We start from the raw sequence: 27,789 nt of genomic DNA on the forward strand, positions 1-27,789 counted from the left end.
CCAGTTGTGCACGCTCATGGACCACATGCATCTTTTATTGGATATGTTTTATGTTTCATGTTGTACTATTCTTCCGAACACAATTCCTAGTTTATGAAACTGTTCACTAACAATGGTAGTAAAACCAATTCTGATTGTACATGTATCTAGCTTACGCTAAAGCATTACACATTTTACGCATCGTCATTTGTTGTCATACATAGATTGGCCGTATCAAACATTAGAGACTGGGCTATATCTTACCGTTTTATCAAGACAAAAGCCAACTGAGGATCCCGTTTGAGACCAAGAGCAGACCGGAGATCTCTCCATTTGTTGAATGCCTTCCCGAGGTTGACTCTCGTCTTACTCCGACGCCTGTCTGACTCCAATTTGGACCTTTTGGTGGCACTAGACACAATTTTTCTTTTCTTTACTTTACGTGGAATTTGCGTTGGGGTTTGGAATGGACTACAAGCCGGTCTCTTTGAATCCATCTTCTACCTTTGACGCACGAGTTGTCTTCGCTGATGCGGAGAATGGCGGCGCCGGCGAATACACAAACCTGCGAGACATAGCCTGGTGAGCGTGAACGCGCATGACGTCACGCCCAGTCTCAAATTCGAGCCCGAATCCCTCTTATATATTTTACTGTACATGATTATAGAGGCAATCTCAGTGCGCAGAGAAGGGCGCATTCAGCCCATCAGGCAGTTCTTTAAGCATTTATAGGATAGAAAAACAGGTATTTTTAACATGAAAAGTTGCGCAATGCACCTTTAATGCAGTTTGAGCATAAAAAATATCTGTAAAGCACAAAGTCACTCCAAATGGAGTTATTCTCTATATCAATGTCACTGTTTCTGAACTCCCTGAAACGCCTCCATTGTAGTCTTGAGTTTTCTTCAAGAAACAAACATGTCTCGATATTCTTCATTTAAATAATTCCTGCCCAAGGCATACGCATAGGCCTGGTTGAGTTAGTTAGTATTGTGTTGTTGCCACACCACGGATCTAATGCTGTTATGGTAAGGAGCGGGACATTTCCGAAACACGCTCGAAGCGGTTGACCAATCATATTACACTGGTCCAGTCGACCTATCAGAGCACACTCTGCTTTTCAGAAGGAGGGGCTTTATAAAAACAGGAACTAAACAGAGCGTTACTGAGCTGCAACAATGTGAAAATAATGGGTTTTTCTCAATCTGTGTTCTTGTCTGTACTTGTGTTCTTGTGTTCTTGTGAAACGTCATCTTTTGTGGCCCAAGTACTGTCCCAATACACAAGTTTGCATTTTGGCAAGAATGGTTAAAAATCCCGGAAGTGTTTTTGACACGCCCATTTTACCGAGGATGCATCGGTTGGTAACTTGACAGCAGAAATATCCCAGCATTCGAGGAAGGAGAGGCAGGTCAATACAGTAATTCGTTTTTCTACAATTTCGTACGCTATTTCATCACTAAATTCACTTTTGAGAACATTTGATGCGAGAAATCAACCGTGTAGATTTCAAATATTGGCATTTTTACGAAAATTTATGGCGAATCGAAAATGTGCTCAAACGTTTTCGGAAGTGAGAATCTCCATAAGCGCCTGCGGGTGTAACGTTAGCTATCGAGCCAACCGGCCAGTCTTACCCCACATTCGTCTTACCCCACATTCAAGAGACCATTGCAGCCTGGCTGTTATCGTCAATAATTCTCGTTATGTTTGGGTACTGCAGATGGCGTCTGTGCGGGGGTATTATTGCGCAATACCAGCAAGAACACATCGTCTCAAACTGTCAGCAGCGTTCTGTGTGCTCGTCACCTTGTGAGTTCATTCTTCCAAGAACAACTAGCAAGAGCCTTCTCCCCAAGAACACATGTCCGTTCTTTGCATTCTTGGTTTTGAGAAACACCCAATGTGTTTTTTGAACATTCAAGCATGAAAACCTTTTGGTAACCGCATTTCATTGTTTTTTCATGGTAGTTCACAGTGCATTAACTAATGTTAACAAATACAACTTTTGTTTTGAATAATGTATTAGTTAATGTTGAAATTAAAATAGAAGCTAAATGCTGTAGAAGTGCAGTTCACTATTAGATCATGTTAACGAATGTAGTGACCTAATGTTAACTAATGAAACCTTGTTGTAAAGTGTTACCGTAGTTATCCTTCAAAATGATATGCAGAGCGGCAGGTGCTACACACATCCAGAAACAGCACACGGTTTGGCCATTTCATCAGCTTAGTTTCAATAAATGTTTTGTTTCCTTTTACTGAGGTCATTTTGATTTCAGAAAGTTACAGTATGTTTTCATTGTACAATAAACTCTTGGATCTCAAAAGATCAAGGAACATTTGAGTCCTCATGAAACGACCGCTTTTAAAATGTCTATTTAACTTTTATAGGGTCGTTTTGCAGTAGATTCTGGGATGGCTTGCTCTGTTGGGATGAAACCCCAGCTGGAACCTTTGCCTCACAGAACTGCCCAGATTACCCCAGCTTTGACCCCTTAGGTAAGACTCTCGATCACATCTGATTGTCAATCCAGACCAAAACGCTCCAGAAACTGCAAATCATCGAGATTCTACAGCACGCATGACATCTGTTACATGTCTCTGGTCTGACTATTATGAAACACAAGATGTTGCTCCAAAGAAAGAATTCCAAAGCACGAGCGCAGGCCACTGGGATGATAAGTGAAGCCCTATAATGAAAAGGTCTCAGACTGTCTGGAAACATTCATATGAGCTTTTATTTAGAAGTGCAAAAATAATATATTAGCTGATGGCTAGTGTTGTTCTAAAGGGGACAACGATTTTTGCTACAGGACAAAAGAAGCTTTTCCATATCAAACATCTGTGAGTTCTTAAATATCAGTGAAATGAAGCTGTTGAGGTAAGGATATAACAGGAGACAATCTCTGCTGTTCGCTTATAGAGATCTCTCTGCCTGAGAATCAGCTCACTGTGTTTGTTATAAGACACTGATTGATTGATTCCCGAGGCCGAGGGCTAGGGGCAATCACTGGAACAACTTAGTGCGTACTCACACTAGGCACGGTTGCCTTGTACCGAGCCCGAGCGTGATTGTCCCCCCTCCCCTCTCCCTCTCTAGTCTGCAGTCACATTGCACTTAAAGTGATAGTTCATCCAAAAATGAAAATTCTGTCTGAATTACTGAATTACTCGTTCATCTCCGGGACACAAATAAATATCTTTTTGATGAAATCGGAGAGATTTCTGTCCCTCCATTGACGGCTACGCAACTACCACTTTGACGCTTCAAAAAGTTCATAAAGAGATTGTAAAACTAATCCATATGAATTGAGCGGTTTAGTCGGAGAGACTCGATCGCTTTATATGATGAACAGATTGAATTTATGCTTTTATTCGCATACAAACATTGATCAGCAAACATAAACAGAAGCTCAACCGAACTTGCTTGATGTGAGAGAACAAACCTCATTGGTTCTGCTCAACACACGAGAATGAACCTCATTGGTTCTCGCACATCAAGCGAACATGCTTGAGCTTCCGTTTACCACAACTGATGCGTGATGTTCACCAATAAGGTGAGAACCAGACCTGTTATAAACCTAAATATACTCGAATTCATTAAAAAGTGTACCATCCAAGAAGCAATGATGTTTCGGCGCAGTTGGCGATCACACTACATGCATACCGTGCCCGAGCCCAATCGATCCGTGCCCGAGCCTACCTCTTCAAGCGGGCCCGGGCACGATATGGAGCGATCACACTAGTCAAACGAACCAGACTTTGGGGGTCAAAGATACTCCGGCACGGTTCAGAAAGCGTAGTGTGAGTACATCCTTAAGCTCAAGTCATTACACTAAACTTTCTTTTTCCCTGCAGAAAAAGTAACCAAATACTGTGATGAATCTGGCAACTGGGTACACAGTTCATCCATCAATAAGACCTGGTCCCACTGTCTCACATTCTCAAAGGAAAAAATTAAGGTAAAATATAGCACACTATTGAATTGTAGATTTTTTTCGTTGATACCACAAAAAAATTGGTTTAAATGCCATAAGCAGATTTAAACATAAGACGGCACAATTGCCATCTGGATACAGTACAGTCTTGGAAATGCCTATTTAAATAGTCCAAAAGTCCTTTCCATTTTGGGTGTGTTGAAAAACATTTAATAACTTTTGACATGCATATTTTGATGAAAATTTTTAAATTGTTCACATGCAATATGTCCAAATATGTCCAAAACAACTTAAATACAGTAGAGTCAAGGCCAAATTAATTACAATTTATTAGCTAATGAATCAATTATTATGATATGATTTTGACCTCTAGATGGTGCTGTCCTGAGGTAATTGTTTCTATAGGCCAAAATGTTACGAAAACAGAACCTCACTTCCTGTTTGCAGTTGAATTTGTTAATGTGTCACACACAAAAAATGGTTTGGTTTATCAAAAAGCTTTAACAACTTTCGGCAAAAATTATCTTAAAATTATTTAATTCAACTTTAGTGAAGATATAATTTGTAGGAGGGGTTTGCTTAAGCGGACTACCGTTCAAATGTTTTGGGGTAATCAAGATAAAAAAAAAGAAAAAAGAAAACCTTTATTCAGCAAGTATATATTCAATTGATCAAAAGTATCAGTAAATACATTTATAATGCTATAAAAGTTTTTTATTTAAAATAAATATTGTTTGTTAACTTTTCTATTCATCAAAGAAACCTTAAAAAAGGTATTAACTAATTAAAATATATAAAAATATTAAGCAGCACAACTCTTTTCAACATTGATAATTATCAGCAATGTTTCCTGAGCAGCAAATCAGCATATTAGAATGATTTCTGAAGGATCATGTGACAGTAATGTAATGATGCTGAAAAATCACAGGAATAAATCACATTGTAAAGTATAGTAGTAATACAAAATGTTATTTTAATTTGTAATGACATTTCACAATATTACTGTTTTCCTGTATTTTTATCAAATAAATGCAGCCTTGGTGAGCATAAGAGACTTCTTTCAAAAACGAAAAATAAATAAATAAATCCCACCGACCCCAAACGTTTGATTGGTAGTGTATGTTTTCAATAGAGATGTAAATGTCATGTCGAGCAGAAATCAAAACCGTTGGGCACATTAAACTTTGGATCGAAAGTTATAAGCAGAAAGAAAGCATGGCAACTTTGAATGTTGGTGAGGTTAGAGAGATTTGAAGATGAATGATCAGACTCTCCCCAACTAGAGGGACAATTTCACAACTTCTTTATATACGTCCATATAGACTCATCCATAAACTCCCAGCATGAAGAAAGAGAAAGAACACATACTTCAGTGCTTGGCCCCTAATAATCCAATAGGTCTAAAATCAGATACTTCTTTTATCTTTAACCTCAAAACGAATGCTTTCTTCTTCAGACGTTACCAGTTCATGGCTTTTTAGAGACGGAGACTGAGATGGATCCTACAGCTGAGAGTCAGGTCAGCCCTGTAGTGACTCAGAAAGCGGAGGAGAGGAAGAAGATCATCGATGGTCAATATAAATGCTTTGAGAAAATGAACAGAGACCAGCCATATAACAAATCAGGTGTGGAAACAGAGAGCCTCAGAAGAGGTTTTAGATTGAATCATCAGAAACTCTTAGCGCAAGGAGGAATTGGCCCTGATTGTTTGTGTGCTTGTCTTTAGGTCCATACTGTAACCGCACATGGGACGGATGGCTATGCTGGGACGACACTCCAGCAGGAACGTACACTTCTCAGTACTGCCCCAATTACTTCCCTGACTTTGACTCCACTGGTACAATTCTTTCACTTTTTGCTGATCTTTTCTGAAAACGAATCGGTTACCTAACGTAACCTCGGTTCTCTCTAGAAGAGGGAACGAGTATTGCGTAAGCTAGCTTACGCTGCGGGAAAGATTCATCTTTGCTGAGATATTGAAGCCAAAAAATTATTTCATAATTTTGTATCCATACACAACGCAGTTCCTCTGCGGCAGACCTAGAGCGGGCTAGCTAGCAGCTCATTGGTTCGCTCAGAGAGAACTGCTTAAGCCTATGGGAGAGCGGGGCTGAACCCGCTTCCAATGAGAGGCGCCCGCGCGCTCATTGCGTCATGACCCGCCAGAATGGGCGTGGCCATGGTGTATATAAGGAGCTCTCCCAGGCTTATATGTTGATTTATTTCAGAGTGAAGCGAAACGCTAGTAGCGCAAGCACGGCCGGGAACGCAATACTCGTTCCCTCTTCTAGAGAGAACCGAGGTTACGTTAGGTAACCGATTCGTTCTCTTACGAGAGGTTCTCTCGTATTGCGTAAGCTAGCTTACGCTGCGGGAACACCTGGCCAACGCCGTGCGCGCTACGAATCCACTCATGAAAAAACCCAGGGATATACCGGGGGAATTTTTTAACGTGGAGTGAATGTACAAAGAGGCCGCAGAGCGGGCTCATGAAGTGTACACATAAGCATGTATGGGGCCAGCAGAGCGGGCACATGAAGTGTATAAGCATTACAGGAGAGCACAAGGGGCGAACCGGTTGTGAGGGACCTCCAGAAATGCAGCTTCTTAGAGAGCTGTTCGTCAGACAGCTAGTAATTTTGCCTGCAAGGCGGGAACTTCCAAGTTATAAAACCTGACAAAAGTGGACGGGGAGGCCCATCCCGCGGCCACACAAATGTCATGAACGGAAATTCCACAGGACCATGCCCACGATGAGGCCATGCCTCTAGTGGAGTGCGCCCTGATGCCCAGAGGGCAGGGCAGGCATTTAGATGCGTAAGCAGAGGCGATAGCGTCCACTATCCATCTAGACAGTGTCTGTTTTGAGGCGGCCAGACCCTTGGTGCGCCCCCCAAACGACACGAAAAGCTGCTCAGCGCGTCTGAACGCGGCAGCGCGCGTAGTGTACAATCTCAGAGCCCGCACCGGACAAAGGAGATTGGCATCGCGCTCACTATCGGATGAAGGCAGAGCCGATAGGGAGATAATCTGAGCCCTGAACGGGGTACCAATCGCCTTCGGGACATAGCCATGCCTAGGTTTGAGAATGACAATCGAATCATTCGGTCCAAACTCAAGACACGTGGCGCTGGATGAGAGCGCGTGAAGATCCCCAACGCGTTTAACTGAGGACAGAGCCGTCAGGAAAACGGTTTTGAGCGAGAGGTATTTCAGATCCACAGACTCGAGCGGTTCGAACGGGGGTGCTTTCATAGCTTCAAGGACTATAGAAAGATCCCAAACCGGAACCGACGGGGGCCGCGGAGGGTTCATCCTCTTAGCTCCCCTGAGGAAGCGGATGACTAACTCGTCTTTGCCCAATGACTGAGCGCGTCGGGGTTCCGCGAACGCCGCGACGGCTGCCACATAAACCTTGAGAGTGGAGGGGGACCTGCCCTTGTCCAGGATCTCTTGAAGGAAAACAAGCAAAGACGGCACCTCGCACGACCGTGGGTCCAGCTGTTTGTCGGTGCACCATTTTGAGAACACAGACCATTTAGACGCATAGAGCCTTCTCGTGGAAGGTGCTCTAGCCTGTATGATAGTGTTTCTTACTCCCTCTGGCAAATCAACGAATAGTCGTTGATCACCCATGCATGTAGCGCCCAGCGCTGTGGATGGGGGTGCCAGATCGTGCCGCGAGCTTGAGAGAGGAGATCTGCTCTGACTGGGATGGGCCACGGGGCTGTCTGTGACAGCTGCGTGAGCTCCGGAACCCAATTCTGACTCTCCCAACGCGGGGCTATGAGGAGCACCGAGTGGCGTGTGTCCCTGATCCTCTGAATTACCTGTGGTAACAGAGCGATCGGAGGGAATGCATAGAGCGGGCGGCGAGGCCATTCCTGGGCTAGCGCGTCCTCGCTCTTCGAGAAATATATTGGGCAGTGAGCGTTCTCTTCTGACGCGAAGAGGTCTACTTCTGCTCTGCCGAATAGTCGCCACAGTAACTGGACCGTCTGTGAGTTCAGGGACCATTCTCCTGTGGAGATGAGGTTCCTGGACAGTATGTCTGGACCGTCGTTCAGATGGCCCGGCACGTGCGTCGCTCTGAGCGAGAGCAGGCGGCTCTGAGACCAAACTAGAATGCGGTGCGTCAGTAGACAGAGATTTCTGGATCTGACACCGCCCTGACGGTTGAGATAGGAGACCACGGCCATATTGTCCGAACGGATCAGGACGTGGTGTCCCTGGAAGCGCGGGAGAAAGTGCGAGAGCGCGTTCTCGACCGCCAGCATTTCCAGACAGTTTATGTGTAATGGGCTTTCCTGAATCGACCAGTGGCCGAAGGCCGGTGAGCCCTCGCAGACTGCACCCCAACCCGTGTTGGATGCATCTGTCGAGATGACTTTTCGGCAGGAAAAGGTCCCCATCGTGACGCCTAGACGAAACCATTCTGCTACTGTCCATGGCTGCAGCGCCGTGAGACACGTTTGCGTAACCCTGATCAGCTGGCGGCCCGTGTTCCACGCGCGGTGGGGTACACGGCTGTTCAACCAGAACTGAAGCGGGCGCATGTGCAGAAGGCCCAACTGAAGTACAGCGGAGGCTGAGGCCATGTAACCCAGCATCCTCTGAAAAGTTTTCAGAGGCCTGCGGGTGCCCATCTGGAACGAGGCGGCTAGACGCTGAACACTGCGCGCGCGCTGTGTAGACAGGCGAGCCGTCATCGTGACCGAGTCCAAATCTATTCCTAGGAAGGAAATCGATTGACTGGGATGAAGGGAGCTCTTTGTCCAGTTGACAGAGAGGCCCAGCGTTTCCAAATGGTCGAGGAGAACTGCGCGGTGCGACAGAAGCTCCGTCTGTGATTGGGCCAAAATCAGCCAGTCGTCCAGATAATTCAGAATGCGCAGCCCCTGGCTTCGCAGGGGGGCGAGCGCCGTATCCATGCACTTCGTGAATGTACGGGGCGCCAGAGATAAGCCGAACGGGAGAACGGCGTATTGATAAACAAGACCCTCGAAGGTGAAACGTAAGAATGGCCTGTGACGGGGATTTATCTGGATCTGAAAATAGGCGTCTTTCAGGTCTAGAGATATGAACCAGTCCCCCTGGCGCACCTGCGCGAGGAGTTTCCTGGTAGTGAGCATCTTGAACGGTCTCTTCATGAGCGCTTTGTTCAAAGACCTGAGATCTAAGATCGGTCTGAGGCCGCCGTCTTTCTTGGGAACCAGAAAAATAACGGCCGTAAAACCCCGACTCGGTCATAGATGGCGGGACTCTCTCTATCGCGCCCTTTTGCAACAGCGTCGCAATTTCTGAGCGGAGCGTGCCGGCGGCCAGCGGGCTGACAGAAGATTCGAGCTGCGCGCGCGCACGAGGCGGGCGGCGGCGAAACTGTAGCAGGTAGCCGTTCTTTATAATGCTTAACACCCACGGGGAAATGCCTGGAATGGCTTCCCACGCTTTGGAGCATGCGGCTAGTGGCCGAATGGCTGTATTGCCCTGATTGCTGCACATAGCGGGCTGGACACAGTGTGTGGGCGCGCTTTGAATGTGTGTGGCAACGGGATTTGCACTCAGAGAGGAGTCTATGGGCCGTGACACAGAGCGAGCAGAGAGGGGACACGTGCACGAGCTCGTGGGCGTGTTTATGTTCTCTGATATTAGAGCGGGCTGTGCCCGTTTCATGTGATGGGGCTCTGATAGAGACACGGGATATGTTATGCTTGTGTGTATGGGTGAACACATGATTGTGGGCACATTTTCTACACAACTGGCAAAATTTCTCTTTTTGAGATTTCTCTGGGTAGCCGTAAAAACGGCTTTTTGTCGCTCGCAAGCGGGCTGGGACACCGGCTTGTTTGTGGCGGTCAACACTACAGCAGTCGGCGAAATAACGGGGACTGGCAGAGGGCGAAGCTTTGACGGCGGTCCGGCCGCAGCGGGAGAGCACCGTCGTTTTCTTGACATTGTTAGGCAGACTTCTGATGATCAGGCTTCAGCGTGATCTTAGGTCGCGGGCCACGGGGGGGCGGCGGTCTGCGGCGGCTGTCAGAGCGAGAGCGAGGGCGAGGGCGGCCGCTCTGACTGCGCTGAGCTGTTTGAGTCTGCGGAGGGGGGCGCTGTGATGGGGCTCTGGCGGAGGGCTCGTGAGAGCGGCCCGCTGAAGAGCTAGCGCGGCGGGGTAGAAACAAGTTCATCGCCTGAGTAGCTTTCTGTACTTCAGAAAAGCGATCGACGATTCCCGTGACGGCAGATCCAAACAGGCCCGTCGGGGAGAGGGGCGCGTTGAGAAACGCGGCGCGCTCAGAATCTCCCATGTCGGCGAGCGTGAGCCATAAGTGTCTCTCAGCAACACAAAGGCTGGCCATGCATTTCCCCAGAGCTTGTGCGGCGGCTTTAGTGGCGCGAAGGGCGAGATCCGTAGCACTTCTCAAATCCGTGACGGCGGGGGGGGTTTTTCTACCGCCTTCGGCCCATTCACGGAGAATATCGCTCTGTAACACTTGGAGGACAGACATAGAGTGAAGCGCAGCGGCGGCCTGACCGGCGGCGGCGTAAGCGCGAGCATGAAAGCTCGAGGTCGCTCTGCAAGCTTTCGAAGGAAGCGTGGGTGAAGAACGCCATCTAGCGGAGGGCGGGCAGAGGTGCGTGGCGACCAAGTCCTCGACGGGCGGCATGGCTGCATAGCCTTTCTCGGCGGCTCCGTCCACCGAGCGCAGCGAGGCGGATATATCGGAGCGATTTCTAGCCGAGAGCGGTGCATTCCAGGATTTTGTCAGCTCTGCGTGAAGTTCAGGCAGGAATGGAGCGGCCCGGGTGCACGCGGGGGTCGAGCGCCGATGAAAAAAGCTACCGTCCATTCGGTTCGGGGCCTGCTCGGGTGGAGGAGACCACTCGAGACCGAGGCGTTCGACGGCCTGTGAGAGGAGGCGCATCAGCTCCTCTTCTATCCCGGCGCGGGTCCCCGTCGACTCTCTCGCGGATCCGAGAGATGACCAGTCTTCACTGTCAGAAGCGAGCAGTGAACAGGAGTCCTTCTCCTCCGCGGCGTCATCGGAAACAACAGAGCGGCCACTCGGCGGCAACTGAATGTCCGGCAGGGGCGGGGAGGGAGAGCGGGAAGCGGGAGGCGGCGGCGGCGGCCCGCATGTTTCCGCTGGGGGCTCCGGCGGCCTTTGAGAGCGGCGTTTCTTTTTACGCGGCGAGAGAATAGGCGGCGCGGGAGCGGTTTTCACTGCCAGAAGTCGTGCCCGCAGGGACGATAACGGCAGGCTTTCACAGAAGTCGCATCCTCCATCAGCGAGGGCGAGTTCTGCATGCTCGAGTCCCAAGCAGAGAGCGCAGATGACATGGCGGTCTCCGTCCTCGAGACGAGCGCGGCAAGAGCCGCAGGAAAAACGAGACATCTTTAAAAAGACGCTCGGCTCTTTTAGATATAGAGAAAAGGATACAATCGTCGGATGGCCTAGCTTGCAGGGCGGCTGAAGGTGGCGAAGACGGCCGGCTTCTTCAGGGTCCTTGAGCTCGCTAGAGGATGCCTTCTTCGACGGCGATGGCTTTTCTCAGGAACAGCAGAAGCGTGCAGCTTGCTGAAGATGAAATGAATCAACATATAAGCCTGGGAGAGCTCCTTATATACACCATGGCCACGCCCATTCTGGCGGGTCATGACGCAATGAGCGCGCGGGCGCCTCTCATTGGAAGCGGGTTCAGCCCCGCTCTCCCATAGGCTTAAGCAGTTCTCTCTGAGCGAACCAATGAGCTGCTAGCTAGCCCGCTCTAGGTCTGCCGCAGAGGAACTGCGTTGTGTATGGATACAAAATTATGAAATAATTTTTTGGCTTCAATATCTCAGCAAAGATGAATCTTTCCCGCAGCGTAAGCTAGCTTACGCAATACGAGAGAACCTCTCGTAAGAGAACTAACCAAAACAGTGGTGTAAGTTACGTTCACGTTCACTCTGAGTAGAACGTCATGTGTTGTCATCTCATTATTGCGGATGCCGTGAACTCAGCTTTAGTTTTTTACTAGGGGTGTAACGGTTCACAAAATTCACGGTTCGGTTCGATATGATACAGTGGTGACACGGTTCGGTATGTGTTCGATACAGCAAAAAGAAAGAAATGCTTACATTTTTATTTATTTATTTAAACTAACATCATAAAGTGATTTTAAAATTTGTATTTATTTATTAAAACTAACATCATAAAGTATGATCTTTCTTTACTTTGAACAATGATGGAGCTATAGCCTACTTGACTCTTCTTAGCATATAAAACAAAAACAGCTCCTTATGAAAAAATTAAATGTAATATTATAGTAGTTATAAACAAAGGTTTATTTTATTTATTAAGTTTGCAAGCCTCCAGATTAACATTTGAGGGCAGCAATTTTTAGTGATGTTAACACTTCTGTGGTGAATTAAAATGCATTCTTTACTGGATCTCTTAGCGCTGTGTAACACTCTTAACATTGTTGCTTGATCAAGATTGGCTCGTGTTGCATAGGTTGCACTGACATTGGTCCAAACTCATAACGGTCCTTTAAGTACAAATGAGTTGCGCAGTTTCGTTCCGCTTTCATCACGTTTACCATTTGATGTTGGGCAACGTTGTGGTAGTCAACCACATGTTAGCGCGAATGCTAACAAAATTTTGGTCGGCAGGAAAAATGGTCCAACGAATCGTTCGGTTTGAAATGCGTACCGAACCGAAAGCCTCGTACCGAACGGTTCAATACGAATACGTGTATCGTTACACCCCTAGTTTTCACAGATAACCAGGGCTTGACATTATTTTAACACTGGTGTGTAACGCAGTCACTCCTACTATCCACTTTGGCGGGTTGAGTTTTATATATAATATACATTTTTCAATTGTAGTCTTTTAAAAAGCCATCTGAAATATTAAACTAAGTGCAATGTAGTGTTTTTCGATACATATCAATTCTGAAATATCTGAAATGCTTCCAATACTCATTTCCCACAGAATAGATACGCGATACCAGCTGCGCTTTCTCTCTCTCTCATCTCTCAGACAGGAAGTTACACACAGTAAACAGTTGAGAAAGAATGTGTAACAGTATAATGGATCCGTGGATCAGGTCTTAAACTGACAGCAACCTTACAAATTATGAGATAATATTAAAAAAAATCTATATGGCAGTGTTTCCCCATGGTATCGATGTCAAAATTGTGGCCAGTGAAAATGATGAGTGGATAACTTTGGAAAACCACTAGCCACAGTGGCTGGTGAGCAAAAAAGTTAACGTCAAGCCCTGCAGATAATTATTCTAGGTCATCATCCTGAAGCAAAACCAGTTTAGAACCTGTGCAGGTCTACACCACCCCAATTCTTGAAGCATTTTGAAAGCTTTGAGCCTTTCTGTCACCAGGGTTACTTTAAAAGCCAAAGTATAATGGCTTTTGTCATGCACTTATCTCAGATCTTTTTCCTTGTTCATTTAGAAAAAGTCATCAAATATTGTGATGAGACTGGAAACTGGTTCAGACACCCTGAAACAAACAGGACTTGGTCCAACTACACCCTTTGCATTGCTCATACCAAGGACAAGCTCAAGGTAGGAGGATGGGACATCCTTAAATTCTGCACTTGTCTTGAAGGAAAATGTTATTGTTATGAATATTTCTGAATTAAAGGGTCAGATGTTATGAAAAGAAACTCTTACAGTGCACATCCTAGCTAACAAAAAATATGTTCTAAGAACATTTCGCTATTGTTCCCATTAAGTTATGAAAACATTATTTCGGATTGTTCTCAGAACGTTCAAAACTTTCACAATTTAAAATGTTTTTTCTTAGTTATATGAATGTTAAGGGAACATTCCATTTGATCATTTTGCAAAAGTACATTCAAAAGTAACATTCCCATAATGTTTGGAAAATTTAAGTTTCACATAACCAAGAAAAAAAAAATGTTTTAAAAATATAAAAAGAATCGAACATTCATCATTTTTAACATTCGGAAATAATGTTTTCATAACTTAACGGGAACATTAGGAAACCGTTCTTAGAACATATTTGTGTTAACTGGGATGTTAGATTGCAAGATTTCAATGTTCAACTTTATTTCCTGCGATTTTAGCCCATGTGTTTAAACATGCAATTACAACTTATATCCGGAATATCCATATAGCAGATAGTTTACTAGCTGTTGGTTTTCTAAAATTTGTATATAAATATTGCAAAAGAAAACAAGACAAATAATTAGCAGATCAACATACCACAATACCATAAAAAAGCAGAAATATGATTGATACAGCTCTGATACAGTTTCATTCTATTTAAAAGCTGTTCCTGAAGGCAATGTTGGATTTGAGTGTTTCTTTCAGACTCAGTGGCAGTGAAGCGTAATGTCGACAGAAGGCAGTTTCAGTTTAACTTAACAGCTTTTCTGGGGGACAGCGGCTCTGAAAATTATTCATAACATAATGGTTTCAGAGCCATACAACTGCTGCTTTACAAAGTGAGGGATAGAGAGAAAATGTCATCTCAGGCAAACTCAAATAAAGTCTGTGCACTTCACTCCAGATGAAGTTCATAAAAAAGGCATAGAAAATTGGGAAATGCACTTTCAATGCTACTTTTATGCTTTTTTACTACTTTGAGATTTTATCCTAAACTTACTGGTAAATAACACTTATGAAAAATCAGCTTATGATCTTTTTTATTATATTGAAGTTTCAGGTTGATACTTTGTGAATTGTTGTAATCCTATGAGAACTGATTATTAACAGAATATCAATGTGATAACACACTTTAAATACCGTGTATAAATAATTTTAAATTGCATAGTTTGTTCTTTCAGAGACTGAAATCTTATACGATATATATATATTTTTTTTATAGATGCAATCTGGCTTGATTTTCTTTTATGATTTTTTTCTCCGCTTTTCTTAATAATAATATTAAGACTACTCTATTGAATAAAAAATTGCAAAAATACATTTGAATATAAAAGCTGAATTTACATTAGGGTCTCTTGAACCCAAAAAAATGAAACCAGTAAAGTGAATCTCATGAGAACGTGGTTTGACCATAACATTATTTGTCTCATTTCAGATGGCGTATATCTTGTATTACATGGCGATTGTGGGTCATGCTCTTTCTATAGTGTCCCTTCTCATCTCGCTGGCCATATTCTTTTATTTCAGGTGAGTTTCCATCTCCTCTTGACTGTCATACGAGTTAAAGAAGGCCAGAAATATCAGCGTAGCTGCAGTTACTTCAGAACGATCAATAAACCTCTCGATGATGGGTCGCTGAGTTGTTCACTTGTTTTTGGCAGGGCTGTGTGTTGTCTACTTTCAAACATTACTCAGAGCGGGTGACGGTGATGGTGTGGAGGTAGAGTGCTGCGGTGGCGTCTGAGATTTATTTAATTGACAGAGTCCGCGTTTAAGCTTTTCAAAGAGAGATTTACCAAGCGGCTCTCGCTTACCCCATTTATCACAGTGGTCAATTCAAACTGAATAGAAAAGATGGATAGGCGTTCCCGTCAGCATGGCCACGCGGAAATGCAGTCTGAACCCTGAAGCTAAATGCATTAACCCTTGAATTATATTCAACTCTGGATCAGGCTTTTACTTTCACAAAGTCAGGAAAATTGGCCTTTTCTCTGGGCTTATTGGCTGAATTACCATATACAGTGCTTTGTGAACGCATCGAAATCTAAACCAACCACCTTATTTGACTGAATTGCAAATCATACACTGAAATCCAATTCACGTTTGTATACAAACTGAAATCCAAAAGGAATTATTTCAATATGATATTGTTTTGGTGAAGAAAAAACAAACAAACAAATAAAAAACAGTAATTGCTAATTTGGAATCCTATCATTTTATACTGATGAAAAACAGTATAACAAAAATGTTTTTCAACAAAAATGAAAAAGTCTGGAATAATTGATGACGCCCATTGAATTATTGGAAAAATAATGCACACCCGAGGTGGTAATGCGGCCACACCCATTAGACCTCGGCTGTGCATTATTTTTCAATAATTCAACGGCCCGGAGATAATTATTCCGCTTATACTACAGTTACCACACCCCAAAACATTGTTCAGATGATGTATTTCAAGACATCTTTCAGGTTTTTCTCCTTGAAGCGCTCTTGTGTGTGGGACTAATTTCTTACGCATCTAATCCCAAGCCTCCGTTGCTAATTCCAAAACGTCATTTTAGAGCTAGTAATGGAGACTTGAGCCACTGATAGGAGACTAATTGCACACCTTAGAACTTTTGTCAACCAATCAGATTCAAGCATTCAACTTCCCCGTGGTATACCAGGACAGGTACGTTTCTGCAGGCTGTACACTGATAAGCGCCGCTTTTAAACGCCCTCATTCGTGTTTGTTTGAGCACTCTCTGAGCTAAAAAGGTTTCTATTTTCAGTGTGTTTTTCATTGTACAATTAAGACAATTAAGAAAATCGGTTTTACCAATTTTTCCCAGATATTAATAGCCTGGTTAAAACCAGACCATTCTCTATGGTCTGGCAAAGCGTCATAGACAAATCATTTCCAGAGGGGCGTCACCAACGGACGTCGCGGATAGACCTAAACCCAATCAGAGCGATGAAGGAGATGATGTATGCAGAGCGGCGGAGAAACATCTCCGAGTGTTGTTCTTTGCTCGGTTTTTAACAAAAAGGAAACGTTCAAATCGTTTAAGACAGACGCGATAGCTGATTCGAACGAGTGATGTTCGACGGCGGCATCCATCTTTGTAATGTAGGCTACAAAATCTGCTTCAAAATCCCAGCGCTGTCATCATCGTGTAAAGCCCGCCCCAACGTTTCTGATTGGTGCCTCGATTTCGACGGATTGGAAATGAGCTTGAATGAGCTCTTTGCCAGACTAACTTTCAGAGCAAATCTAAATTTGCCGGAAGTTGTCTGGGTTTTCCCAGGCTAAGATATTAAAGCATTTTCCCATAATCTGGTATTGGTTTTGTAATATCGGGTGAGATATTGAGAACGGGACAATAAATATTGTATTTGGATGTCTCAGTCTCAATCTGGAAGGGGAAGTTAAACCAGACCACCCCATCACTGTCTAGAAAAGGTGGTCCCTAAAAACCTAACGCATAAACAAAGAAAGGCTTTTCAGCAGTAGAACTTGGACCTTCTGTTAAAATGAAAATGTATGTTGCAAAAAGCAGGAAAGTTCTCTGGAGAGCCTGCTTTAATTGCCTGAAAGTTGATCTTTCAGTAGGAGAATGAACCCAAATACAGTTTCTTTACAAACAATTTGAATGGTTGAGTTGGACTGGATTGTGAAAGAAAAGCAGCCAACAGTTGTTCAGCATAAATGAGAACTCCTTTAATACAGTTTAAAAAGCAAGTGTACGTCTTATAAAGTTGCTTGAGAAAATGTCGGAATCTAAACAGAGCGCGACAACGTAAAGATAACATCCAAAAAAATCAGAACTATCTTTGTATTTTATTTCCTATCCACCTTATTCCGGACGAGTTTACCGTGTTTTGAATTATGGGTGGCACATCCGGTTTGGGGAACTTCCAGTCCGTTCAAAATGACTGAAACGAATAATTTCAAATCATAAGATTGCCTTACAAATAAAGCTGATCCTTCAGTTTGACTGAATGAGCTGTCAATTTTCCCTCATGATTTATTTTCAGACGTCATGGGAATAACGTAACACTTGGTATTTTTAACGTGACATGTTATAACAAGAATATCTATGGCAAGAGCTTGTTTCAGTCGCTGCGTTCGTTTCCTCGTGCTAATTGTATTTTTTCCCTTTGTATTTCGCTGTTATAGTATGAAAAAATGACAACATACCCTGCAGATTTGTGGTCTATATCCCATTAATAATTCACTGGAATGCACGAAGAATCTCACATTTTTCTCCTCAATCCTAACGTCTCTTCTTTCCGGGTTTGTTTTCACACGTAAATACAATTTATTATCTGTCAAAATGACGGAAATCACTTTGAAATAGTATCACGCAATGCTGATGTGGACATTTTTGATTGAGGCAATGTATATTACATAATACAGATATGTATTACTGATATTTAACCCGTCTGTTATTGCCGTGGAAAGAATCTCGCTTTTGGGGTTATTTATGTTCTCTTGTTGAAAGTATCTTGTTGATGCTTTTACACTTTTAAATGTCCTTTTAATGTTCAATGGTTGAAATGTGAGTAGAATAATATCATCTCATTGTACCCAACGTACAGAAAAAAATATTTTAAAGAGAAAAAGGTATAATTGCGTTCATAAAGCGAGCTTTTCACTGATTGTTTACAGTTTAAAGGAAGTTACACCCATAAATCGTGCAAAGTGTCATCATGGGGCGTAGGAATAAGGTGGATATGTTGATTTGTTTTATAGAAAAAGTACTATATGTGTGTCAAAACTATTTAAAGGTACAGTTGTGTAGACTTAAACTTAAATATGCTGTTCACACAAGTATGTAGTTTTACTTTTGTCAGTCACGAATTGCAGTTATTAAGAAATAAAAACATCACAGAACATTGTGATTCAGTTCAATGAGTGTGCTTGTTTTTATGATTTAGCCTAGTGATCCTTCTGTCATTAACATTAACAAATGAACTTTTAATAGGAGCCGACTGTTTGCACTCCACTTACAGGCTGAAAGAGAAAGGTCATTTGGCTCCGGCATCGCAAAAACACCCCGATAGTTTCTCATCATTGTGTTTTATTGAGTTCAAATCCTTGGTGTCCAATTGTCTGGCAGAGCTGCACTAAGCTCTGAGCCAAATGACGAGTAGTATTTGTCAGGTTTTGTGTGTCATTTCATGCTGACTTGGTTTCCTCCGTATGTCTGAGTCCCCTAGGGTAAACTTAATTTCATGGGTAATTAAATGGTGGAGCCAAAGAGTCATATATACATTAAACGCCACATAAACTTTTGGCTTATATTTCACATATGACAGTTGTATCCAGCAAGTAAGCTTACAATCTCATAGTTTATTTTATTATATTCTTTTCACTACACTAAGCAATCATTGAAAGATTGAGAGAGAGAGAGAGAGAGAGAGTCAATGTACTCTTTAGATTGATCATTATTTAGAGGATTGAAAGCATATTTCTATTAAGACCTCATTTCAATATTAGCGCTCAACAAATACTTGTTTTGTTTTTGTTTTTAAAGAAATTACAGTCTGTTGTTAGGACTGTTGTTATTTCATTTTATTTTTGATTATGGCATTATGGTATATGTTTCATATCCCTGCTGCAAATGTAGCCTAAAATTACTGGGGGGAAAAGGAAAGCAAGACCATTAGGATGTCTTTGGCTTCATTCTGTTTGTCCCTAAGCGATCTGATCAACAAGTCTACATCTTGGAACTTTTTTGAAATATCACTGGGCCAGTTAATTTATTCACAATTGTTAATATTTTTATTGTGTCAATTATGATGTTGAGCTGGTTTGGTACACTATCTGGAAGTGTAACGTAGCAACGCTTGTTTTTACGGTGCGATGGTGATATTTACAGTCCGATCTTCTGAGATGTCAAAGTCTTAATGTCGTCTTATTGAGTCCAGATGTGGTGCTCAAAGAGGTACGTGTCAGCATACAGCTGCACTAAGCTTTAATTTATGCCCCACCGGATAATGCCAGAAATTTTTGGTTTGGAATATGGGAAATAGCTTTGGAAAATGAGCTCAGCTTTCACTCCCATCCCAGCTTTGCACTCAGCTGATCTCTGCTGGCAATTTGAGGTTAAATTGAGTGAAATCATGTGAGTAGCATGACTTTCTTAATTGGGAGATTGTGATGACATTTGCGGATGCAGGTGTGAACTTGTTTTACGTCTTAAATTTGCCATATTTAACAACTCCTGACCAACAACAAAACAGCATTTCATACTCAGAAATGTCCTTTTCCCCCCTCAAGATTTCTATCTTCTAAGATTTCTATTTAAAATAAATGATGTTCATTTGAACTCATTGTTCATTTGAACAAAAAAATAAAATCATGGTTTCCATAAAAATATTAAACAGCACAAGTGTTTTTAACACTGATGATACGATTTTTTTTTTCTTGAGCAGCAAATCATCATATTAGAACGATTTCTGAAGGATCATGTGACACTGAAGACTGGAGTAATGATGCTGAAAATTCAGCATTTCCATCACAGAAATAAATTACATTTTTAAATATATTAAAATAGAAAACAGGTTTTTGAAATTGTAATACAATTTCACACTATTAATGTTTTTACTGTATTTTGTCTGGCATTTATAGAGACTGACCCCCAAAATTTGAAGGGTATTATAGTGTATATATTTCCTACATTTACATGCAGCCTATTTTCGGGTTATGGTCGGGTTAAGGTCACTATTCGGGTTTCTGAAACATTAGGAATAACCCGTTTACATGCGTGAGCAGAGAGAGTTTCTCCTGTATACATGGAATTGCAATATATCCCGATGTAAACGGCGACGCACGGTTAGCGTCAAGACGTACGGACAACCTTAAGAAGCAATATGCGTCATTTCCGATTCTTCTTCCTGTATCCAAAGACAACAACAACTAGGGTTGCCACCCGTCCCTTAAAATACGGAATCGTCCCGTATTTGTGAAATAAACAGCGCGTCCCGTTTTGAATCAATACGGGACGCGGTTTGTCCCGTATTTCCGAGTTGTCTTAAATGCATCATCACATGCAAATCATTACACCCGCATTCTGTGAAGACTCGTCCTATTCTACCCTTGATTGGCTAATACTCGCTGCCATTGTTGGTTTGATTGGTTTGTTTAATACCATCAGGTTCAGGGCCAATCAGAGTCAGAGGAGGGCGGGTCTTTTGGCAGAGAGCTGATAGCAATGCTAGCTCAGAGAAATCAAAGCACCGTCTCACAGTTCTTCATACCTCAAGGATCTCCCGAAGCAGATAGTGTAATGACAGTTTTTTAAACAGCTCAATAATGTTCTGATTGATTACGTTTTCATATGCTGCCTATGCCCATTTGCTAGGAAATAATGTTACAATGTAAATTAATTATATCCATACATTATGGTATGATTTGTTTATTATGGTTAAGGTAGTCAGACACATGCGTTTTTTAAATAAGAGAGAGATATATTTAATACATATTTAATAATAAAAATGTGCATGTGTGAAGAAAATGACTTATGCTTAACAAATCTAGAGAATTTCATCCTTTAATACTATAGAATCAACAATAGGTCTGAATACATAAATAAATAAATACATAAATAGATTTTCTTACCAATAATAAAAATAGTGTTATAATTAAATTGAGAAATGTTTGTAGATTAAAGGTTATTTTTGTGTGGTATCACTGTTTGGATGGTGTTACATGTTTGAAAGAAACAGCTACTCAGTGCTGCACGGAGTGACAACTTAACGCCTACATGGTCCAATACTGCACAGTACTACTGGTCTACTGATGTTTTTGATGTTCAAGATCCTTTGCTAAAGTCAAAGTTTTTTTCCAATCAAATTTAGTATTTGTTTGAGTATCAACGCATTTGTTTAATTTATAGTGAATAAGTTATGGATCTGTTAATTTAATAAGTTAATAAAGTATGGTTAACATCTCACATACAACTCCGACGAAAGGCAATTTTTTTGTTATCTCATTGTCACACTTTGTTAACGTTGTTTGTGATAGAGTGATTTATTCACACTGATTTCAATAGCAGATAGCTTATTATAATGTCCATTGGTACTGATCTTATTACTTTCCTAGAAAATACGTTTTGAGAATGATACCGGCATACCGTCGGGCCTGTGGTCATTGTGGCCCCGAGGACTCTGGCCCCCGCTGCGGCCGCCGGCAGGCGTCCCTTATTTTTTTGTATTGAAGGTGGCAACCCTAACAACAACAACAGCAGCAGCACGCGGATAATGAATAGTTCGGGGCAGATAGCGATCGCCTTTGTTTGCGCTGTGGTGCTGGTACTGACCTCGCTCCAAATGTATGCTGTGCTGCGTCTCGCCCATGGTCTCGCCATGTTTACTTCCGGTATGCTGCACGCGGGTTTTTGTCAAGGGGGTAATCCATCGACCGGAAGTTGAAGCCGGCCGGGTGCCGCCATGTTGTAGCAGAACTTCACTTGCGTTAGCATTTCCATTGACTCCCATTCATTTTGGCGTCACTTTGACAGCGAATAACTTTACATCTGAGGCGTTTAAAGACTCCATTTGTCCATTATTTATTTCTAAAGAAACATGACAATGTATAAAGGGCTCCATTACCTTCTATGTTACATTATGGCCCCGTAGAAACAGATTTAGTAAAAATAGGCTAACGATTGCGTCATAACCACTCGACTCTCTGTCGCGCTGTACAGAAGTTACCGTACAGACAGGAGGAGAAGCTCGCAGGCAATTGGGGGGACGTCCCGTCAAGGGAGAAGCCCATAGATAATGAGTCCATAAAAGCAACGTAATACTTACTCCTGCTCACTCACGCCAAAGAACTCTTTGCTCAAGTTCCCCGTCTCTGCAAGATTAACGTTGGCAATTTTCACGCACAGCTACTAGAAGATTAACGTCTGTCAGACAGGTTGCTCACGTCATCAAGCTTAGTTTGAGTCGGTTTGAGTCTGCGCGTCAGGAACGGAAGTGCTCAAAAATCGCTAAAAATGGGCTTCAACTGTCTCAACTGAGTTCCAATGAGATGGCTCTGTCCACTTCTTATACTGTCTATGGTTTTTGTATGCGCCGAGAAGTTCCTTTACTCAAAAGACCAAGATTCCTTGCGAATAGAACATCCGCAGAACACAAATCACTATGGGGATATGCCGATGCGCGTTTACATGGCCAAAAATTCGGGTTAGAAAAGGGGTACCCCAGGTATCATATCCCGGTTTTTAAAATCCGGGATATGACCATATTCGGGTTTTTGCCGGTGTTTACATAGCCCTGCGTGACCGGGTTATTGCTAATATCCCGGTTTTGAACGGGTTTATTGGCTGCATGTAAACGTAGTGACTGTTCCTTAACCTTATAGGGGCTTCATAATTAATCCCTTGCAACATTTTGAGTTTTTATTTTCAACCAATAAGCTTTAAAATTACTGTTAAAAACAGGCAAGCATCTCACAATCACATTATTTGAAGTAAGGCTGCTCAGGCCTCAGGTGGCACAAAACTGATGTTCTGTTTATGTCATTAAATGGGTCGTATTATGAGGAATCCATTTTCCCTTTATCTTTTGAGATATAAAGAGTTCATTGTATTACTAAACATACTGTAACATCAAAAAATATCCATTTATTGAAACTGGGCTAAAAACATTCTCAATATGAAATCCTTGAGTTCCTGATATTACCATATGACCACCTACATTTGCACATCATTCACATGGTGAGATCATATAGAGAAAATTGGGGAATCTTCCGCTGTTTCTGGCTGCTTGTAGCATCTACTTTTCTGCATATCTGACAGTCAAAATGTAATGCAGGCTCTGTAAGGAGGCATTTAAACGACGGGACATACGAAAACTATATTGAACCTGCTGTGAAGAGGTGCATGGCAATGGCATGAATGAATGAATGAATGGTCTGATTTATGAATTATTTATTCACCTGTGACAGCAGATGTGTTGTGCATATCTTGGAAAAGCTGAAAAAAGCTCAGTGCTTGAGATTAGTAAAAATTGTAATCTGTTAGAAGCAGACTGATTTATTATGCATCTCAGAAAATGTGTTTGTTTCCATCCTGAAATGAACTGTCAAACTGATTCGTGATTAATATTTCTTTATCTTCCATCCAGGAGTCTGAGCTGTCAGAGAATTACTCTACACAAGAACTTATTCTTCTCGTATGTGCTCAACTCAGCCTGTACCATCGTCAACCTCATAACTGTGGTCAACAACCCCAAAGTGGTGCAGAGGAATCCGGTGCGTGGCCTCAACACAAAGCTCACATTATCAACAGGGCTTTTATCTAAACCTCGCTTTCTACCCCGTAAACGGGAACATTTCACACTTGTAAATTAGCAGCAGGGGTAGCACAGCTTTTTACCCGGGGCTATGAAACATGGCTCAGAAGCACGATTAGCACTGCTTTTACGCTGTTATTATAACCCTGCATTGCGGTGCCAAACATGTAGAGTTGAAACGATGCGGTGTTAGGATGTTACGGCTAGATGCTTGGCAACAGACAACCGATCGCATGCCTCATATTCACGTACTTATACAGTCAAGGAAACTTGTGTTGTCGCTCTAAGAAATGCTGGGTTGTTTCAACCCATGTTTGGGTCAAATACTGTATGGACAAACCCAACCGTTGGGTTTAAACATTTTATTTAAGGGTTTGTCCATATTTGACCCAAGAATGAGTTGAAACAACCTTGCATTTTTTTAGAGTGAACACAGTTGGTTTGAGAGGAAAAATATCAAATGGTCACAACTGGAGCGAAGAAGTTTCATTCTTACCTGTATAGTCTGAAACATCATTCAGGATGAACTAAATTGTGCAGTGTACAGTATATATTCCATTTACCCTGGGTTTAGAACGACCCAAGGTTACCTATTTCAAGTGTGAAAAACCCTATTGTTTTAAAAAAAGGGCTGATCCAAATATTAGATCAGAAGTGTAAAGTAATGATTCAAATTGTCGTTTCATTTAGACCTTCAAAGTACAGGGTCAGTAAGAATTTCTATTTTTGGAAAGAAATTCAAGAAATACTTTTATTCAGCAAGGACGCATTACATTGATCAAAGGTGACAGTAGACGTTTATAATTTAAAAACTTTTGAACTTTCTATTCATCAAAGAATCATGAAAGATTTGTATGTTTTCAACATTGATAATAATAATAAATGTTTCTTGAGCAGCAAATCATCATATTAGAGTGATTTCTGAAGGATCATGTGAGACTGAAGACTGGAGTAATGATGCTGAAAATTCAGCTTTGATCACAGGGATAAATAGAATTTGAACATATTTTCAAATAGAAAAATTATTTTACATTTTATTTTTGCTGTATTTTCGATCAAATAAATGCAACTTTGGTGAACAAAAGAAACATTTTAAAAAATCTTACTGATCTATTGCTTTAGAACGGTAGTGTGTATATATTCAATTAATAACTGGGAAGAATATTTAATTTTTCATTTAATTTAAATGTAAGTTTTGACAGAGTACCCCATGCTTTAACTTGTGATATTGTGTCTTGATATAAAAAAAAAACTTACGTTTGGGTAAAGATCATTATCTAGATATTCTATATTTGGCATGTATAAGATTTAAAATAATATTTTACACTTAAGAAGAAAGACATTTAGTACACCATAAAAGGTTATATTGTTTTATTCACATTGTATTTTCATAGCATGAGACCTTTTCATGGAATATGATCATTTCAGGTTTTGCTCTCTATGGAGGAATGCATAAATCTGCCACACTGGAATGTTCTGCATGATCTAAGAGGTGTGGTGAGGAGATGCGTTTCAAGAAAAACATTCACTTTAGCTACTGTACCTAATGTGATCGAGGAGAATTGCCTATTCTTTTTTTTCTGATATACCAATATTATGAGAAAAAACAGATAAAAAGTGAGACGGTCTAAAACGAGTTTGAAATGGTTCGGATGAGTGGATTTTGAAGTTCTGAAAGGACTGGAGTGCAGCGGAGGAGTAGTTTAGGAGTTTCAGAAAGATCATAATCATTTTTTCTTACTCACCTGCAAATATGGGCTTGTCTGAGAGATGCCTTATTCACCAGGCTCCTTCATTTAAAAGACAAGCCCTGCTGTGGCTGTAAAAGTACCTTTCTTACTCATGCTTTCCAGTGTAATGTGTTAAAATGCATTCTTTCGGTGGTGTGGGTGCATTCTCCATGTTTAATTTATGGTATCCTTGTTCAGCCTGAAGCACAAGCTCCCGTTTTTCCTCCCAACTCCAGCGAGTCGAGCCGCGGTCAGTGCAGAATGCATCTCCAGCCTCAAGGAGAAAAGGTTACAGATAGGTTTAGTTTAGACTTAAACCCTGTGTTTCTGACATAAGCTGTGCTTAGTCTTGACTGGAATGCCATTACATGTCAAGGACATCTGAATTTAAAGTAAAAGAGCCTTCACTTCTAAACGAAAGTTGTGTGTGGGGAATAACATGTGTGAGGATTTGCTGCCAGTTGCGTGGGTGTAGCAGGCAGAAGAGAGCTATGCCATGGACATATGGTAAAAAGTTAATCTGGATGACTGACGTGTTGTTGGGAGGTGTGTGTGATCCAGCTCAGCGGATTGAGAATAGACACTTTGCCAGTATTTTCTAATTAAAACTGCACACATGTTCTTACAAAGCAGCCAGACAACTCAAAAATTCAGAGGAAGGGATCGTCCAGGCCATGTTAGAGATCAAAAATTGGTATTCTTTAATTTGCAAGATCAACTACAAGTAGGCCTTTCATATCCAAGTTAACACTTTGGCCAACACAGTAAAAACTGGCTCAACCAATAGCGTGAGCTTGAGGCGGGACTATCTGCTTTGCAGATCAATAACAGATTCTGAAACCTGTTTGAAAACACTTTTTTTTTTTGCTAATTTAATTTATTTAAGGGTGCGCTTTATTTCGACAGTCCACTTTAGACATTATACTAACTATATAACTTTGCATGTCACCTAGTCTCGTGTAGCCAGACCTTCAGACCGATGGTAGAAGGTCTGGACTCCATAGGTCTGCTTTCATTGGCAGTCCGACTGACATGTAAAGCAACCAATCACAGTTAGTTTTGTACAGGGGTGTGAAAATGTAAAGTCGATGTCCCTACAATAACAGACCGCCTTGTAAAACTCTTAGAGGTTAAAGAGTGTATGCCATGAACTTCACATACTTTTGAAAATCCAGTGTTCAATTGATCCTGATAAGGGCTCATTGTAACAGTTGTAAACACGAAGGCTTTCTTTTTCCATGAGGGGGTTTGGCACCACAATAGCTGTTTTTTTCTAGCCAGATTGTTACGCAACACACACGTCTCAAACAATAACCAGAATTCATCCAATAATAAAATTAAACTCAATATATAATCATGCATAATTAGGATATCAAAATAAATGGACTTTTAAAAGAAAGGAGAAAATGCTTCCCATAGTTTTAAGTTTGTCACTAATCCAAATATTGTTTTCGTATTAGCTAAATTAGTGTTTGTTTAATATGTTAGGCTGTTAAATCACATTTCTGCTGTTTATTAAATTATGCTTATATTAAATTATGAGTTGTCCTACTCAGCCTATACCTTGTAAATAATTTTGCATATTGCAGTGCCTATGCAATTCATGAAATTGATTTTATTAAAAATAAATGTTACCAACCACTGCAGTAGATAACTGGCAAAGCATTAATTCTTAACTAGCTAGACCAGAACCAAACCAGTATAAATTGGCTTGGACACTCATTTCGGCAGAGCTGTCCTGTTAGATTTTGCCTGAATTGTGAAACTTAAAGCACCCGTCTACTTCATTCTCTCCCTTTTGTCCCTCTGCAGATTGGCTGCAAGGTGCTGCACTTCTTCCACATGTACATGCTGGGCTGTAACTATTTCTGGATGCTCTGCGAGGGGATTTACCTGCACACGCTGATTGTGGTGGCCGTATTTGCAGAGGAGCAGCATCTGCACTGGTATTATCTTCTGGGCTGGGGTGAGTCTGTCTCCGCCAGCTCTGCTCCCCACGTCTGAACGCAGCTCCCAGTTTTGCTTTCCCATCTGTCAGCCAACTCTAAATTGTAAATATGAACGCCCTTTCTATTTGCTAAGCACGGAGTTTATCGTGACCTGCTTTCAAAGGCAGTTGTTTCATTAGTCTTTGCTCCATAATTTATTGGATACATTTGCTCGTGGTCATGTCCTCTTGCTCCATAAACAGAAAACACTGTCGCTCGCCGGCACAAACA

General features: G+C 41.9%; 1 protein-coding gene across 1 annotated transcript in view; it reads left to right on the forward strand.

Annotated features, from left to right (window-relative positions):
• Positions 1-27,789, forward strand: part of calcr (calcitonin receptor) — a 68,854-nt gene that overhangs the window by 33,046 nt on the left and 8,019 nt on the right. Inside the window, exons 4-11 of the mRNA XM_056249692.1 lie at positions 2,374-2,481; positions 3,841-3,944; positions 5,377-5,545; positions 5,647-5,757; positions 13,375-13,487; positions 14,989-15,080; positions 23,673-23,799; positions 27,383-27,536. Of these exons, the coding sequence (XP_056105667.1) occupies positions 2,374-2,481; positions 3,841-3,944; positions 5,377-5,545; positions 5,647-5,757; positions 13,375-13,487; positions 14,989-15,080; positions 23,673-23,799; positions 27,383-27,536 (978 nt within the window). The remainder of the gene's footprint in view (positions 1-2,373; positions 2,482-3,840; positions 3,945-5,376; positions 5,546-5,646; positions 5,758-13,374; positions 13,488-14,988; positions 15,081-23,672; positions 23,800-27,382; positions 27,537-27,789) is intronic.

The sequence above is a fragment of the Rhinichthys klamathensis genome, unplaced genomic scaffold (assembly GCF_029890125.1).
Source record: "Rhinichthys klamathensis goyatoka isolate OS25496 unplaced genomic scaffold, OSU_Roscu_1.1 h1tg000060l_1, whole genome shotgun sequence".
NCBI lineage: Eukaryota > Metazoa > Chordata > Actinopteri > Cypriniformes > Leuciscidae > Rhinichthys > Rhinichthys klamathensis.